The following is a 17,880-nucleotide window of genomic DNA, read 5'->3' as shown; positions in this document are numbered from 1 at the left end:
CCCTTGTGTGTTCTGATCAGTGGTCCACGTACATCCGTGCAACAGTGCGGAAGGAGAGAGGCTTACCAGTGCTAGTGGAGCTGCTCCAGTCTGACTCTGACAAGGTTGTGAGGGCTGTGTCAATTGCTCTGAGAAACCTCTCCATGGATCGTCGCAATAAGGACCTTATAGGTATCTTCTGAACTTTTCTAACCAGGCTGAGATCTTTAATAGCCTTGAGAGACCACACCTCACTTGTGCTTAGGGTTTGGTTTCTATGTTGTTTCCATCTACCCAAGATTACTCTGTAGCCACCGAGTGAAGGGCTGTCATCTCAGCATGTGTTTCCATACTATTCAAACAAGCCATAGCTTGAGGGGAAATCTCTTAACTCGGGAGTAAAACATGTAGACTTTTGGAGGAGAGGGCAGTGTGTGTAGGTGTGCAGAAGAGCTGATGGGTTAAGGGGTTTCTTGTATATTGTCTATAACCTCATTAGGCCAGGGAACATTGGTCACACATTCAGGGCCATTATCCAAGTTGATAATAACAAATAGCAGAGTGGGATTCTGCCTTAATACATCAGGTTCTTCTTTTTTCAATAGTTCAGAGGTGTAGCTAGGCAAATGGTACAGACAGACACCTGGGAGTGATAAACTCTGGACTCCTTGTTTTTTCTCCTGTGCTATACACTGAGAAGGCTAAATGCACCCAGGAGGAAATAGTCTTACCTTTGCTGGAGGAAGGTTAATAAATGCATGGCTGCACACCTGGCCCCAGAAGGCCCATTACAAGGCTAAGTTGAGTGAGCCATGTGCTTGTATTAGCATGAATATGTGGCATTAGCAGCAGCTACTGGATGCTTTTTGCCTTAGGCATTGCAAAGTATGATAGATGCTGGATGTAAAATTCTCAGTAAAAACAGGGGTATTTTTTTCCATTCAATACCTTTTAATGTTAATGATGAAGGAGTTTGTCTTGGGTACCAGCTCTTGATCACCTTAAATCACTGTTGGGATTCAGTCTTGACGTTCAAAACTCGTGCATTATAAAGTTTTTTGACCTGGCAAACACCCTTGAGTTTTATCATTCAGGATGGGGAGCCGAAATTATTATTAGGACTGACTAATGGGTATCTCTTCCCTTATCTAGGTAGTTATGCCATGGGTGAGCTGGTAAGAAATTTGCCCAGCAGGCAGCAGAGATCTGCAAAGAACCTGGAAGAGGATACGGTGGTTGCGGTGCTGAACACCATCCATGAAATCATTACTGACAGCTCAGAAAATGCAAGGTCTCTGATCCAGACACAGGGCATTCAGAAGCTGGTTGCTATCAGCAAGTCAAGGTAAGTGACAGTTGAAAGCAAAAGGCATAAGAACTCACTGCAAACATGAAAATGTCACTGTGAAAAACAGCTTTTGTTTTGTGAAAGTATTCAAGCATCCTAGCCTTTCAGAACAATTAATATATACACAGTAAAAACAGTCAGCACCTTTAATAGGTTGACTTTATTAAACAACAAAAAGTTAATTGAGTTAGTCACTGCAGTCATGTTAAGACATGCTCTCCTGTCAGATACATCTTAGCACCATGTATGCATTTAGCAGACATTGTTTGCAGTGAAACCATGATCTGTGTTTTTAGAGTGGGGAGGCCTTTTCCATTCTTGGAATGCCAGTCGTTACATCTGTTTCTAGTAAGTGAAACAGTTAACGATGTGCAGGAATCACTCTGTGCAGTAACCGAAGGGCTGGTGGTGGTAATTTGAACTGACGAATATTCACTCTGCTGTTCTGTTGAAAACTGTTCTGACTGCTTTAAAGTTCGTTTCTTATAGCTCAGCCAGATAGAGGGAATAGGTGTGTTTTCAGCAAACTTTTGGGAGAGTAGCTGAAGACTTATTCGGTAGCACTGCAGCCCAACAATGGGATCCAACCAAGAATCTAGCCCCTGTTATTTTATAGAGGGTGCTCATGTAACTAACTTAGTAAGGAATGCAGAAAATTTCATTTTCTGTTTAAAAATAGCTTATTTTTTGCTGACCTGAATTCTTTTGTAAACCATAAAACAATTTCACTGGCTTGAGGAATATATGTAAGCTGGAGTGAAGGTTTGAGAGGTGGCTTAGAACTTCTGTTGTGATTTGTTTTGGTTTTTTTCCCTATAAATCCAGGCAGAATGGAATCCCATCTCTTTTTTTGTGGGTGACAAGACAAAAGCTACAAGAGAAAAGGGTCACCCTGGCCTCGGTGCTTGCTCAGCAATTTTATGTGAAAATCCAGACATTGCACAATGTACAATTTGTTTGCATTTGCTTTTGTCAGCAGTTACCTCCAGATATGAAGAAGTCACTGAAGGATTTCACATATATCCTATAGCTTATAGGTTCAAACAATAGCTGTATGGAGTACCAGGGTGTCTCCTGGATATTGTTTGGTGCAAAGAGCTCAACATACGAACAGTCTTATATTGCTGGATACTTAAACTGTAATTGTATTTTGCTAATCAGCCAGTCTCCCAGAGAAACAAAAGCAGCATCTCACGTTCTTCAGATGATCTGGAGCTACAAAGAACTACGAAATGCCCTGCAGAAAGATGGGTGGAACAAGTCACACTTCCAGGTAAAGATGATGGATCTTAGATGTAGTTATGGAAATTACTGAGTGGAAGATGTTCTAACTTAGTCCAGTCTTACAGTCTGATAGATTGTGGGCTTTGGTTCTGTTCTTTCAGGTGACAGAACAATGTATTGTTACCTGTTCAGTCACAGCATTATACGTGTACTGGCTGGGTATGTTTTCAGTGATCTGTGAAATGCATCTTTTCAGGTTTTAGAAGTATGCCACCTCCCATAGGCCAAATGCTCATGCTTTTTATGGGAGGAAGAATTACCTTGTCTTGTTTCAGTTGTCTCATGTCTGTTCTTGATATGAGCCTCCTCATGTTTCCTTCTGCAAAGGACTTGCTTCTTTTACAGACCAACCAATGCTGTAATTTAGATAACATGAAAAAACTCCACCAACAAATGTATATGAAAATAAAAAATATTCCAGTGCCATGTTATCAACAGAAGGGGGACTTAGCAGCATTCCATACTGTCTCCATACTGTTGGCTTGTTTATTTTTCTTGTTCTGTTTCCCTTAGTAGCAATTTCATGTGTATGTGATTATTGTTATTATGATGTGATTGCCTTGTAGTCTGTTTCTGCAACTCCAAAGAGTTCCAAAGGTACTGCTGGCAGGTCTGGCTATGACGACAGCACTCTGCCTCTGGTGGATAAAAGTCAAGGTCTGCTCTTTATCGATTCTTCTATTGTGCTTTGCTTGCTTGTTTTCTGGATTTGTCACATCTGTGTTATGGCATGAGGGAGTAAAAATGTGTTATTTGTGTGATAGTTTTTACCCTACAGCCCCAAACGATCAGTCCTGTTACCTGGATAGGAACAGTGTTCCTCCCCCTGTGAAGTGTACATGACTGAAGTTTTCTCAACTTGCATGCAACATAAACAAATCTTCCTGGGAGAATCTGGGACAGAAGTGAGCTGGAACTTCAAAAGAGAACAGCCTTGTTTGACAGTGTTATAAATTTAATAAGTCTTGCCTTCAGCCAAGCAGTGGGCTTGACCTTACTCCTACTCAGTACTGGAGTCTTTTCCTTTCTAAATAAACGTGCCTGGTTTGGCACATTTCCTGCTGTGCCATCTTTTTCATTGGGAATGGTTTAGCCACACACTTGCTTAAACCTGTCTGGCCTTTTACATGACGCCTGATGCAGCCATACCAGCAGTGGTGTAGGTCCAGCTTTAGTTTCATTGTGATTGCTTTCTCTCTGAATCTGGTTCTAGTTTCTAGTGCTCAGATACCAAAATTTCTCCTCAGAAATATTTTGTCTGCTGCAGCAGAGTTTGCCGTATTGTGCTTTGCTTGGTTTAACTGCATAAGAGTCAGCCCCACAGTGCCTTGCCTGTCTTCACCTTCCCTGTCTAATCAAATCTGGCAGATTATGCAGAGGATGACTTGGACCAGTTTGCTGATCTGACAATAAACTTACTGTTTTCTTTGAGGGTTAGCTTTCTGTTAGCTTTTCTGTTGGCTCAGCAGGCTGCTAGATTGGATTGTGTGCCTTGTGAAGCTGCACCCTTACTGATTTTCTTTCTCTCTATTCTGGAGAGACCAGAGAGAAGCTTGTTAATAGCAGTAGGTAGTCCAGAGCAGAACTGTGGTTTCTGTTATCTTGGAGAGAGGGACCTTTGTATTACAGTGCCAAAGCTGAAAATACAAGGATTACATGTGCTCTTCGGAGAGCTAAAATCAAACTTCCCTTTTTGAGTGGATAACGCTTGAATAGTTTAGGTTTTTTGTTTGGTGGTTTTTTTACAATAGTCTCTGCATTCTATACTTTATGGATCTCGCTAGTCCTGTGACTAATCTAAAAATGCCGGGTGCTGAGAAAAGCAAATGTAACTCAAGTCATTCCAATGTTTCTGCTTTGCAGATAATGAGAAGGCTGGGAGTCGTGATATGATACCTATGGATGAACTTGGCCCAGGTAAATTCAGCCATAGATCAAACCTGTGTCTGTTTCAATAGAGTGTACTGTCACTCATTGGAAAGTTCAACTGTTTCTCTAGGTGATATTCTCTCAGATGAGTAAAGCTGACATTTCAGAATGCAACATTACCTTACAAAAGATAGGTCCTTGTCTTTTTGTTTTGTTTTCCTTCTTTTCTTTTAGATTCATAGAATGGTTTGGGTTGAAAGAGACCTTAAAGATCATCTAGTTCCAATCACACTGCCCTGGGCAGGGACACCTCCCACTTTTAAATATGTGTAGAGTGTGCACACTAATTTCTCCACTACATTAAGCACATAATGGGTCCTGAGCTTTGATCTTTGTAAGTTGAGAGCTGTGTGAGGGTGTGGATGGACTCAGCAGGCATTTGGTCCTGTAGTTCGTGAAGACATTAAAATATTGCTGCAGAGTGAATGGGGAATAGTCAGTGAAGTGATACAGAGGACAAGAAGCAGAAAGTTGATAGAGAAGAATAAACAAGTCAAGAATGGGATGCACCTCTATTAACCCATACAACTTCTGTGTATACAGTGGGTTGTATTAACTTGGAATAATGCACTTAGACCTTGGAGCAGTAAGATCTGTATAGGTCTCCTTTATGCCACAGAAACAGGGTTAATTCTGATCACTTTTTAGAATGAACTTGAAACATAGGAGAAGTACTTCCTAATTTTCTTGGGGAGCTGTGGTCCTTGGAGCATTGAGGTATTACTTGTCTGATGCAGCCTTCTTCAAGATATTTCTCATTTTATTAGGTCAAATAGTGAACTTCCTATCTCTGCTGCTGCTTATCTTGACAGAGACACAGCACAGTGTGTGGATTTTAGAAACACAGTCTGTTAGTGCTGATGTGTGGTCTGCACGCTAACAGTGCTGCACACAACACTAGGCTGACGGTGTCAATTGTAAAATATGTTGGAACTTAGATATGAAGAATAAAGTTCTTGACTGTTCTTTGTTCTTAGATTACTGCCAGTGTGCAAAAGCCTGATTTTCCTTTTGCAGCTGTCCTGGCTAAGCATGGGGGGGTTATTTATTTATTTATTTTAATAGTATTAAAGATCTGTTGTGCTTTTAATTTTTTGTGATTATAGTCCTTACTTTTGACTTTGCTCCCTGAGCAGTATCTCAGCTGCCATACTTCACTTAGTAGCTGTTGCTTTCTTGGGGGCAGGTTAAAGATCTTGACAATTAATTTAAAAAATGTTTGTGAATCACTCATGATGATGGCACTACAAAAATGTGAAGTAATACATTACATCATTGTGAGTGTAATTAATATTAGATTGTAAAAAGCTACTGCTTAGTTGTTGTGAGTTTGATTTTTTTTTTTTTTTTGGATGTTGGCATGTTTCCATCCTTGAAATACCTTTGTGAACTACTTACTCCTAAATAAATGATGAATCTTTAGATTAGGATTTGACTTACTGGCAGTATTCATGTCTGTCACTTGAAAGGGAATTGTTGGTCATGTGTTCCTCCACAAACACTGGCTGGGTATGGCTGCAGCTGGTAGACCTTCAGGGTTTTTTTTCTTTTTTCTTCAAAAGGGATAGCCAAGAATGTTAGGCATCTTCATTGCCAACAAATAATTGTAAGTAAAGCTCTGTGCGTCAGTTATTTCCATGCTTTAAGAGTTGTGTACTACCTGTATAACTCAAAAAAATGCTTCAGTTATTTTTAGGTGGTGTGGTTAAAAAAATCTCTTGCTGTCCATGATGTCATAAATACGTGCTACTTCAGGTGCTTGTTGCAAGGCTTTGTGCACTTTAATTTGTGAGACACAATAGGAAAACTACAACTCTTCTAAAACTTAAGCTGGCTGTGCCAGCATAAACCTGCTGTGGGGCCCTGCTCTGTGCCTGTGTTTGGTACAAGTCACTTCAGCTGCCTGTGCTTCTGTCATGTGGGCAAACAGTCTATGCCATGGGAACCCCACAAAGCACATGACTGACTTCTTCTTAATGACCTGTTGCAGCCAAGTAATAAACCAAGAGAGGAGCGTGTTGGTAGTTTATGTAAAACCTTTTTGTGTATTCTAAGGACCCAGTTTGTCAGGCCATGAAAACATGAATGATCCCTTGGTTACACAGAGGAAAACAAAAGCCTACAGGGAGCTATAAATTTGAGTGTCATTTACTCCAGATTACAATGATGTCAAAGCAGACCCGAAGAGGATCTATTTGTCACTGATAATGAGGGAAATCTGATGCATCAGGAAAATAAATTGAGGTTTGCATTGGCTGACAATGATTCAAAGCTAAGGTTCTGAAATAATTAGAGCCATTTCTTTATAAAACCGTCTCCCACTTTCCTTCCTTGTGTTCATCACACTTCCATATTGTTTCCTAGTTGTCAGGAGAAAAAGCACCAACAGGTGCTACTTTGTAATGAAAGACAGTCCAAGCACAGCAGGGTTTGCAGCAAGATTTCTTCCAACTCGACAAGCCCTTTTTATCTGTGCTCTGAAAGGGACTCTTCCAAATTATTGTCATGTCTTGCTACTAGTCAGGCTCAGGAAGAATGGGAACATGCTGCAGAGCATTTCGAGAATGAACACAGCCAATTAATCAGGCTGCTAAGCAAGGAACGTAAGATTTCGGCTGAATTTGGAGCTTGATAGCCACAGCATGTGAGATGACAACTTACTGCTCTCTCTGGGCACACTAAAAACTGCAGCAGGCTGGGACAAAACCAGTGCTCGCTAATGAGTGCCAGCATCTGGCAGTGATGGGAAAAGAGGGCTTTTCTCTTTGGCTTGAAGCTGGTAAAAATGAAATTTCAGAGCTGGAGAGCATGTGAAAAGCAGGCTCCCAGCATCTCTGGGTTGTGATGGTTTATTTTCCTGTTTCTTTGCTAAGGAGTTCTTCTGGCATCAGCTCTGGTTCTGCTCTTCCTTGTGCTTTGTGCCTGACTGTCCTGTTACTTCTTCTCAGATGGCTACTCCACCATCGATCACCGGGAGAAGGAGCGCAAATACAAGACCAGTGATAACACAGGAGATGCCTCAGAGAAAGAACCTTTAAAAGTGAGCTTCCTCTTACTGCTAAATGCTAGTTAGTGCCTTTAGGAGAAAGAAAGCCTAGTGTCCTCAGCAAGAAATACAGAGTAGTTACTCACCAGGGGGCTGTAAAGGGCTCTTTTTCTTTTTCTTTTTTTTTTTTTTTTTTTTTTAGATACAGGGACCATTTTGTAACTTAATGCTTGGCTCACTAGAAGTAAAACCAAAATTCTGCTTTCCAGTGCAGGATCAAATGCAAACACTCACTGTATTCTTGTAAATGGATGAGGGTGTAAAAATAGCAAGAGTTTGTGCTTGTCAGCCTCGTCCAGGCAACATTCCCAAGCCCTAAAGTGTGCAAAAGTGCTCAGACTTGGTGCCAAGAATAGCCACTCCAGCCTGTCACACTGCTCTGCTGTTTTCACCATAAGAAGTAGGTGTGAGCTCATGTGCCTGTGCGGTGTGGGGAAAAGCAGTTGTTTCCCTAACACTCATACACAATCCTGATGGTGAACAATGGACATGGGCAGAGGGAGGGAGAGACATGCAGTTATGTGTGTGCCTTCTCAAAACAAATGTAGACAACTTTATAAGAACACAAAAAAATATTGCTTCACAAAGCTCTTTGTATTGTGGGTTGTATGCAAGTGTGGCTTAGTAGGCTCTGTGTAATTTCTGTTGCATTGTTATACCTTTTCAGTAGACCCTTTTAAAAGTCACTTAATGCTGTGGCCATCAGTTCTCTGTGGCCTCATAACAAACTTGTTTTCCTCTGGGGAAGTAATTTTAAGGAGAAAGTGGAGGAAGAGGAGGATTCAATGAAACAACACAGTGGCAGAAGACAGTCTGCAGAAGGCTGTTCTTAATAAACTTCAGCACACTGCTGATAATACTGGAAAATCCAGGTGATTCATGTTCAGTGGAAACAATGAAACTTCAGTCAGTTGAAAGGAAAACCCACTACTATTGAACAAGGGAGATAAAAATGTCATTTGGAGGAAGAATATGTCCACAGTTTATGAATTAGGAAGATGTCCTGCTTCATCAGTCTAACTGTATTACCTTGCCTGGCCATTCATTTCCTGCTGTCCTGCCTTTCCCTGAAGGTAGACCACGGAGAATGGCTTCAGTCCAGTTGGACTTTTTTAACAAAAAGTTATTTTTGCTGCTCAGAATTCATTGAAGTGTCTGATACAACCATTACAATCACATCAAGCAGCCCAAACTCCAGCATATGTCTGAAGTAAAGCAAAGCCCAGGGTTTTTTACCATCTTATGGTGCTTTGCTTTCATGAGAAAAGATACTTTACCTTGACAGTGTCTCCTATAGTCTGTGCTGCCTCTTGGTGTTAAGGGCAGAGGGGAACCTGAACTCTTGTACCACATCAAAGGTACATGCTGCTGTGCCCTCAGCTGGGGCTACTTGTCCTCCTCCCTGTGCTGTGAAAGAGAAATGTGGGATCTCCTGGCTTGTGAACTCCTTGATAACCGTGGCTCTGGGGCTCAAGAGGGCCCAAGAGCTGTGACTGATGGCAGGGTAGTGCAGCCTTCTGGCTGTTGCAGGTGCTTTTGTCACTACCGTGTCTGCTGATCTTTTTCTTTCTCTACCACTAATTTTCCCTTGTGCTCCTTTAAGCTGATTTGTTTGGTGGTTTTGTTTGATTAATCCGCTCTGTTTTGCTTTTAACTCCTCACTCTGTGCTGCAGAATGACACAAATAGGAAAAACATTAACAGGAGTAACAGGGCTTCGGTGAATCTGGTGGATGCCCGTGACATTAAACCTCAGCCTGTTGACTCCTGGGTCTAATTTGCATGCATGGTAGGTCCTTTTAATAGTAATTGGTGCTAGTGATTAACTTGTCTCATGCATGGTCTGTATCGCTGTGGAACCTCCTCAAGGCTAACTGCTAACTGGGTCTTTTCAGCAAAAAAATGAAAACGCATTTGAGAAGAAAGGGGTGTTTATATTATTCAGAGTATATTTAATGAAATGTAATCAAACACCACTCTTTGATTAAAAAATAACCTGTCAAATAAACAGGCAGAAAATTAATATAATGAATGATTGGTTGTCAGGTGAAATGTGAAAGATTTCTTCTGTTAGGCCACAGGAATGAATTTTAGTAGTTTGTTCCTGCTTCTAACCATATTTTTTCCCCTTATGATGTTCATCATAAGGATTAGACTGAGACTTAATGAAAATATATCCTTGACTATTCATGGATGCCCTCCAAGATTCCAGTGAATGATACAGCCCTGCCCATCTGCAGGAAAGCTGCTGCCTGTACACAAGTTACTTGCAAAGAGGGATGATGGTGGTTGCACAATAAACATTGACCCTCAACTCCTATTTCTCAATTCCTTTTTTTTTTCTCCACCAATAAAGAAAGGTGCTTTTTTGTCACTTTCTGGTTCTCTGCCTTTACCACATGCCAAGTGCCTCACTGGCCTTTCTTCACTCCTGTCACTGCTAATGTGTCTCCTGCTGTCTTGCTAGACAGCCCTCTACCCCAGTTACACCTTCTGGGACTCCATCACGTCTGATGCTATGTTTAGAACAGCAAGTTTTGTGCCCTTGGCTATGACTAAAGGAAAATTTCACTAACTGTCCTGAAGGCCCTGGGCAGCTTTCCCATTGGAGTGGACAATAGGCCTTTAAAGGCCCAAATTCCAAAACATGGAACATCATCCACCCCCATAATTTTACATAGAAATCATTTGCATTGCTGTCAAAGAAAACTCCTCTATGTTTTTGGTTGGTGGTGTTGTGTGTTTTTTTTTATTCCCCTCCTTCTTTGAAGAATCTGGTATACATGCTAAGTGTTTCCAGATTACTTCTGTTCCTAGGTTGGCAGCACCTGCCCAGAGCAGTCTTCCAGCATTGCCAGGTACTCTTACGTAGCCACGGAGCAGACCCTGACACCCTTAGCTTCCCACAGCTTGTCAGCCCTGCATGGTCAGCCCAGTTGGCTCAGCCAGAGGGCAGAGATAAATGTCAGTTTGTGGTGCCGTATGCTTCACTCCTGAGCTCTTCCTCTGAGCAGGGAAGGCTTACAGGTGGGATACAGACTTTGGAAAATGAAGTCTGTACTCGTTTCCTCCCAGCTCTACCCTTCAAGGAACACATGTACTGGGGATAGGTCAGCATTTCCAGTCACTGTCCTACCACTGGGTGATGGAGATCACCAAGGTCATGTTACTTGCAGGTATTAATCGGTTTTGACTTTATTTTGCAGGGCTAGAGTCCAACCACATTTTTTTTAATTGAGGGGGAGAAACAAACATCGAATCGACACAGAGGATCTATCTCATCAGTCACCACTGCCATTCAGATTTGGAGGGCGCTGCATCACTGGCCAGGCTGCAGATTCCAGGAGGATGAGGGGAGAGAAAACACAACTGGCTGCCATTGCCAACCCCAAGCACCATGCCTTACAGCAAGACAATTTGCTTTTTAACTCTCTTACATTCCCACCAGAAATAGCCGCCACCTCCCCCTGCATCCCATTCCTGCAAGAAGAAAGCAAGCATGAAAAGAGAACCGAAGCCTCCATCGAGCTGGTTGCATTCTTAGGTGACTCTTCCATGTGGATGGTGCCAAGTATGAGAAGTGAAGGTTGGGTGGCAGCAAAGAAGACAGCTTCATGAGTGAAAGAGAAACTGCAGAATATTTGAAATAATATCATAGGTGTAGCCATGGAGATAATAGCACTTTTCTGGTTTGGGGCTCATTGTTTTGTTGTTTTGTTTGTTTGGGGGTATTTCTTTTGAACTGTGAATCTAACGTTTTTAAAAGCTTTTCTGAAAAATGTTTATTTTTTCTTTATTATTTCCACAGAAAGTGCAGGAATGTTGAGTGGGTTTATTGGATTTCAATGAAGGGAGAAAATGCAGAACAAAAACTATTAAATGCTGATCAGATGAACTGGAGAGTGGCTGACAGAATTGATGCAAGCTGTATAATCTGCTTTTAGAGTAAGCTTATCAATCACAGCACTATATTATCATTATAATCTGGTGTACAATACTTCTGCCTTTTGAATTCTGTAATGGCTCTGTTTATTTCCACATCCTGAAACGCAGTTTATTGAAGACTTCAATGTCCCTGGTTCAGAAATCTATGCTGAGAAATGGAGTTGGCTGGCTTTTTATTTTAATGTTCTCAAAGATTGCAGTAAGGAGCTTTTACATTTTAAAAGGTACCAGTCTTGGATTCATTGATGATGATTAACAATTCCTTTTGCCATAGCTGTTAACACTTGGAGAGAAATAGGAGCTTTTTTGTAGGATGTCTCATTTTGGACAATTTTAGATGAGTCTGTCACTTAGATTTGATGGTAGATTTATCACTTTTAGATCCGTGTTTGCTTTGGGCTATAGATCCTGATGAGAAATGCCACAAAGAGAACTGGTTTGGCATTTTTTAATTCACCATAATGATTTCTATGTTCCTTTGGTTCTGTTTTGCTGTCACATATTTCATTTGGTGTGAAAATCACCTGTGTGCAACAGTTCTCCTCCAAGATGCTAAGACCTGTTTCATGTAAGGGGGAATTTTCACCTCACAAAATTGTACTTAGCAAATGTGGTATCTGGTAACACCATGAACTGATTGTCTCCAGGCATTGGTGGTGGGAGAGCAGCAGATGAGAATAGGAAGCAAATGTCTCACTAGTAGCATCAGAGGATTTCTGCTGGTTTTATTTGGTTGCCATTGTTCTTTGATTGCCACGTTTTGTTCTAAACAAGCTCCTAAAAACAGTGTGACTGGAAAGCATACTTTCCAATCTAGCAAACATCATTTGGGGTTTTCAGTGCCTGCCGTTTCCTTTGTCATGAGAAAGGGGAAATATCCAACAGCCTCTCTTCCCCCAAAATATTACTGTAATAGTAAACATTACAATTTTTATTAAAAAAATTTAAAAATTTTTAAAAAAAGCAAGTACCAAGAGCTTTGTATCTTCTTGAGTATATTAAAAATTTGACATGAATACATATATATAAATAAATTAAAAGTCTATATATCTATATATATATTGTTGTGCAGAGGATAGGTTAATAAAACCATGTAAAGTAGTTTGCAGGAGAGGGAAGCATTTGTTGATTCAGGGAAACAGACGGATGCCAGAAGCTGTCAGTGATGTGGATGATACATGTGCTCCTTCACACCCTCCCTCTGACCCTCCTCTTCCACGTACCTTGCAGTGGTCACTTCTGGATCCTGAGGAAGGTAAAGTTGCTTGGAGCAAATTAAGACAGCAAAGATTTGTATTTTCACCTGCATGAGAGTCCTGTTGGGCCAAAGATGCTCAGCAGATCAAGGGAAGCAAAGAGATACATCTGTGATTATCTGCATTTGTGTCAGGACAGTGTCTCTCTATGTGTAGACATAAAGTGTGGCAATGAAACCAGATACATAGTCTGACTGTATATTATATCAATGGTGCTCTTTTCATACTTGTTCTGCCAAAAGGCAGAGACCCTTTTAACCGAGCTACACAGAAGAGTTTTATATCACTTTTGGTTATGTACTTGGTGTATTCTTTTTGTATATGAAAGGATTTTTTTAAAAACGTTCAGTAATTAGCAATGGAATCTGCTTTGTAGCTGACTAGAACAGTGTAAGAGAAGGGCCGTGCTGTCAGTCTGTCCCTGATCTACTTCAAACCATATATTTACCAAAGGAGTCTGAGCAAAAGTTCACCTAAAATAAAGACCTGATTGTTGAAAGGAGTCTCTGCTAAGACTTTGTGATTTAGTTATTGTACAGATACTGTGAAGCCAGCAAGAGGTTAACAGAGAAAACTGCAGGAAGGGGGAAGTGAAGTGACATGGGGGCAATTATGTCCATGACCTTCTATCACCAGATATTCCATGATGCTCAGTGGGACACTACAGGGACACTCAAAATCTGGATTGGAATCTACTTTGGTCTCTGTCATTAGTGGGCTAAAAATACTGAGGAGTATTTAATAAGCAAAAGTCCTTTTTGTACTGATGCTGCACCCTCTGATAAGCAAACCTCCCTGTCAGGGTGGATGGCACTGGCTGCCCAGGGTCACTGTAGCAAACTGTTTTTGTTTTCCTGGGTGTAAGTGTTCATGGCAGCCGGTGTAGTTGTGAGCTGACAACATGGTTTATTGCTGCAGAAAGCACAGGACAGTATATCAAGAGGTCAAATACCAACTCCATGGGCCAAGGCTTCGGTGGGAATCACATCTTATTCCTGTCTTTCCCATGCCTTACAGCAACAACAGATTCCCAAGTATGTAGCAATAACCAATCATTTAGATTACTGTGTTTTTTTTCTTCTCACCAAACTGTTGTTTGGATATGGTGAAAGGAAAATGGATTGGGGAGTGACTTGCATGTGAGACTATCGCCTTGTGTTATCAGCCCACGAGCTGAAGGCCAAAGCCAAGATCCTTTGAACCAGGTCTGGTGATTTAATGTCTTTTTTATCTATGGCCACAAGCTCGCTGGTGGGATGTGTGCCCACACCTGCCTTTACTTCTCTCCCCTTGTTGGCACAAGTGTGACTGGCTGTTTGAGCTATTCTGGGATGTGGGTGAATGAACTCGTAATTGTTGTATTTTGGCAGCAGGGACTGTATGTAAAGAAGGGAAAGTGGCAGTGTGTGTGACTAAAGCTGCAGTAGGGTCTAGAGTTTCCTGCTAAAAGGCAGGCAGTGCTTTTTAGGGCTGAGGTATGTGATCTCCTCTTTTCCTGTTGGCTTCAATGTGAAAACTGGAGGGAATCTGCCAGCAAAGGGCTGAGGCAGAAGAGATTTCTACCTGCAGAAGTTCTAGTGGGAGGAATGGTTGTGGAAAGATGATAGTGTTGCAAGACTCCTGCTAAAGAGAAGGAGAAAATGTGTTGGCTCTTTGAGGGCTGAGATAACATAGGGGAGAGAGGGAGACTTGTGATGGCAAGTAATTACTGCAGAATTTTCTTCCCAGGGAGGTGGATTGTACATCTCCCAGGCACCTTCACTCAGCTGTGAAGGTTTAAAAAAAACATTGTGTGTCAAGACTCCCCTGGAGAAGCATCAAGTTTGGCTCTTGAGTATGTGAGCACTTACAGCTTCCCAGATTGGTATGTCTGTCTGCAGAGTCCAAGGAGGAGAGTGGAAAGCAAGGCTTTAGGACATCTTGTTTCTGTCTTGGAGTTTAGTAGCTTAGCCATAAGTGTAACTTGACAACTCAGGATGTGTTGCCAGCTTGGAAAGCTCCCCAGGGAATGGCTTGGGCAGCTGTAGGTCCTGATCCTCAGTGTCTTCTGAGCAGAACAACTGCCTATCCTAGTTCTACTCTCGTGTGCTCAGACATGCTGGTTCTGGATGTATCTGTATCAGGAAAGCCAATCTTGTCTCTGTTGCCAAGACATCACAAAAGGGACTGACCTGGGGACGAGGAACTGACTTGCTGTAAGTGACACATAAAGAAAGCAGGGGTGACTTCTTTCTTACAGTAGATGAGTAAGTTCTTGCCACCCCTGAGGAGCAGTTTCCGGTGATGCTTTCTAGGATGCAAGTATTGTGCTGGACAAAGCAGTTTTCACTCTAGAGCAGTTTCATGGAATTGAAGGTGATGAGTTACCTTCTGTTTCTTGCCTTAAAGTTGAGTGTGTAGACTCAGCTACCTGTGAGAGGTGCACGTTTTAAACCCTTAGAGGAAGCAAAGCTTCAGAAGCCAAACGGGCATGTCAGAGTGGTTATAGCCTCTTCTGCTGACGAGCTGCCCACTCAGTGAAAACTACAGTGTGCCAATAACTCCAGCCAGTTTTGGGCTGCTGGGGTGGAGTCATGCTTTCACGAGTCTGGAAGGTGTTTATATAGGTATAGTTGCTTGCTAAACATTTGATGCCCCTAAAATCCGGTCTTTCCTTATCTTTGACAGAGGAAATCTCTAATTTATTGGTACAGTAGCTAATCTAGTGCATTTAACAAGAAGGTATTATGAACCTTTTTTTTCTGTCTTAAGTTTTGCATCAGGGTAGGATGTTCTCAAGTCCAAGTTGAGGAGGAAGATAGTGCAGATACTACAAGGCCTGTCAATCTGGTTCTTACTGTTCAGAAAAACAAAATAACTAGACTAAGAAGCTTACTGGTAATTAGTAGCTAATGTGTTTGTAACTATCATGTGCCTTAAATTTTCATGGTAGGAGAATAAAAAAAAATCAACAATGTGTTTTCTGTAATACTGCTCAACATTCTCTCTGTAGTTTAGACTGGTGGGATTTTGCATTGTATTTACACTGTACTATAAACTGAAACACTTAGAATGGTTTGATTTTACAAGTATGGAGAGGAAAAAAAGGTGAATTATGCTTTTCATAGAACAAATGTTACCGTGACAGAATGTATTATTATTATAGGATCTTTCCATAATGCAGACAAGTAGAATGCTTGTTAGAAACCAGGTATGTAGGATAACAATTTGGTGTGTTTTCAATAAACCATGCCTGGAAAGAATATATGTGCCATTGGTTATCTTTTCGTTATGTCAGGTACCTCAAATATTTCTGTTTTCTGTGGCAGGGGATTATTCAACCCTGGCTCAGATCAGCACTCTGCCTTGGCAGATATTAATTCTCTTGAGGACCACCTGTCCCTGGCAGGTTCATCTGTGTTGGGAAGATCAGTGAGGAGACTGATGCAGCTAAACATATGCTTGCTGCCATGCCTTCATGAAGCGTGATGAAACCCAGTAGATCTTGATGGGTTCTGCAAGGTCTTAGAGTAGATGTCAGGTTTTTCTGAGTCAAGGGCTGATGAATTGTTGCCAGTCACAGTTTGCCATGTGTTAATGCCCGATTGTATCATTCACAGCGCTACAATGTTCCATTTACCTGCAAAAGCTTGCAAATAGCACTCAGAAGCTCATCTTCAGCAGCTTGCTTTCCCTCCTTGTTTCAGATGTCTTGAATGCAGCCCCAGGAGTTCTGTAAACTCATCTCCAGGTTTTGGTCTGGCAGCTGGAGGATCTAGTTTCGTAAGTGCCATGGTAAGATGTGGGCTCCTGGGCTTAGCATCTTGCTCCTGGATATCATCAGCCTTCTGCTGCAATGAGGAGTCTGGTGTTTTCCATGTGCATGCACTAATATTGTGGTGAATAGCAGGTACTGTAGGTAAAGTACTGATATAAAGCAAGTATGTTGTGTCTACAGCTGACCTTTTATAGCTGTCAGAGCGATTTCATTTCCAGCTTATCACAGGTTATGCAAATGGAAGCAGTGAACCATGCAGGTGAAATGTTAACCTGGTAACAAGAGGCAAGAAATATCACAGTCCTCATCTGTTACAGGTTTCAGCAGTGTCTTGGGGGAATATTCTGTCCTCATGTGTCTCTTTCCCCAGTGGTCTTACCATGAAGGTCTCTGCACCAGAAGTACAGCAATGGCAGAAACTCATTCTGGTATGAGCTGACAGGATTTTTTAACAATGAGATTGTTTTATGATGGGACTGTTAACTGAGCTGGAAGGACAGAAGCAAAGCCTAAAACTCTTTTACTGTGTTTAATGTGTGTGCATAGCAAGCATATCTAGCTGTTTACTCATACGTTACAATTTATTCCTAATTGACGACTGAACCAGATAAGCATGCTTCACTGCCCTGGTGGTGTCACCCTTGGTGAGAAAGTTGGGACTCTGGTGGTCTTTCTCTTGTTGCTCTTGAAGGGGTTTCTCTATGTTCTCTTCGCTGGAACTAATGTTTGACTTAGTGCTCAAAATTCATTCTTCAGGGAAGTGCTTTTCACTTCCTTGTACCCATGGGAGGAAGCACTGGCTCCTGTACAGATATATGATGACTGCTGTTTGCTCTGATGAGTATTTTCTGCTGTAAGAGTTGCTACATGGGTGCTGTTGTGCTCAATTTGGTATTAAATTAGGAAGAGAAAGGGACTAGTGCTGGGTTTGACTTTCATAAATCCTCCCCCTCTCTTGTACACTGATTTAAAGAATCGGTTCAATATTTTGAATGACAACATCACATCCCTTTGAGGTAACACAGGGACTCTTGACAGAAACCAGATCTCACTTTCACATGTTGCTTGAATCATTAAGAGAGCATGGAGAGTAGCTGTCAGTTGGGAAACATCTCAAATAACAGGATTTGGTGAGATCAACCATTTGCAACACAAACTGTGAGAACCAGCTGAAACCTGTGTTTTGTTGTACGGAAGTTCTTTCCATTGGGAGCTTTCCATCAGTGGTGCTCTCTCAGCAGGCAGTTTTCAAACATGGGCTTCAAGATGCACAGTTCTATCCCTGTTCGTGCAAGAACAGGTTGTGTCTTCTAACAGTAATAGGCTGATGTTGCAGT

The 17,880-nt window shown here is 41.6% G+C and overlaps 1 protein-coding gene across 12 annotated transcripts in view; it reads left to right on the top strand.

The window, feature by feature from the left end:
- Positions 1 to 16,028, top strand: part of ARVCF (ARVCF delta catenin family member) — a 249,036-nt gene extending 233,008 nt beyond the window's left edge. For 11 of the 12 annotated variants that reach the window (XM_051634294.1, XM_051634300.1, XM_051634301.1 and 8 more), the window contains 8 exons: positions 21 to 171; positions 1,132 to 1,324; positions 2,489 to 2,600; positions 3,178 to 3,268; positions 4,475 to 4,528; positions 7,489 to 7,580; positions 9,261 to 9,374; positions 10,792 to 16,028. In XM_051634294.1, coding sequence (XP_051490254.1) covers positions 21 to 171; positions 1,132 to 1,324; positions 2,489 to 2,600; positions 3,178 to 3,268; positions 4,475 to 4,528; positions 7,489 to 7,580; positions 9,261 to 9,362 — 795 coding nt within the window. In that variant the 3' untranslated portion in view covers positions 9,363 to 9,374; positions 10,792 to 16,028. The remainder of the gene's footprint in view (positions 1 to 20; positions 172 to 1,131; positions 1,325 to 2,488; positions 2,601 to 3,177; positions 3,269 to 4,474; positions 4,529 to 7,488; positions 7,581 to 9,260; positions 9,375 to 10,791) is intronic. The other variant, XM_051634298.1, reaches the window with a different exon arrangement.
- Positions 16,029 to 17,880: the final 1,852 nt, after the last annotated feature.

The sequence above is a fragment of the Apus apus genome, chromosome 16 (assembly GCF_020740795.1).
Source record: "Apus apus isolate bApuApu2 chromosome 16, bApuApu2.pri.cur, whole genome shotgun sequence".
Taxonomy (NCBI): Eukaryota; Metazoa; Chordata; class Aves; order Apodiformes; family Apodidae; genus Apus; species Apus apus.
This window is presented reverse-complemented; position numbering and strand designations above follow the sequence as displayed.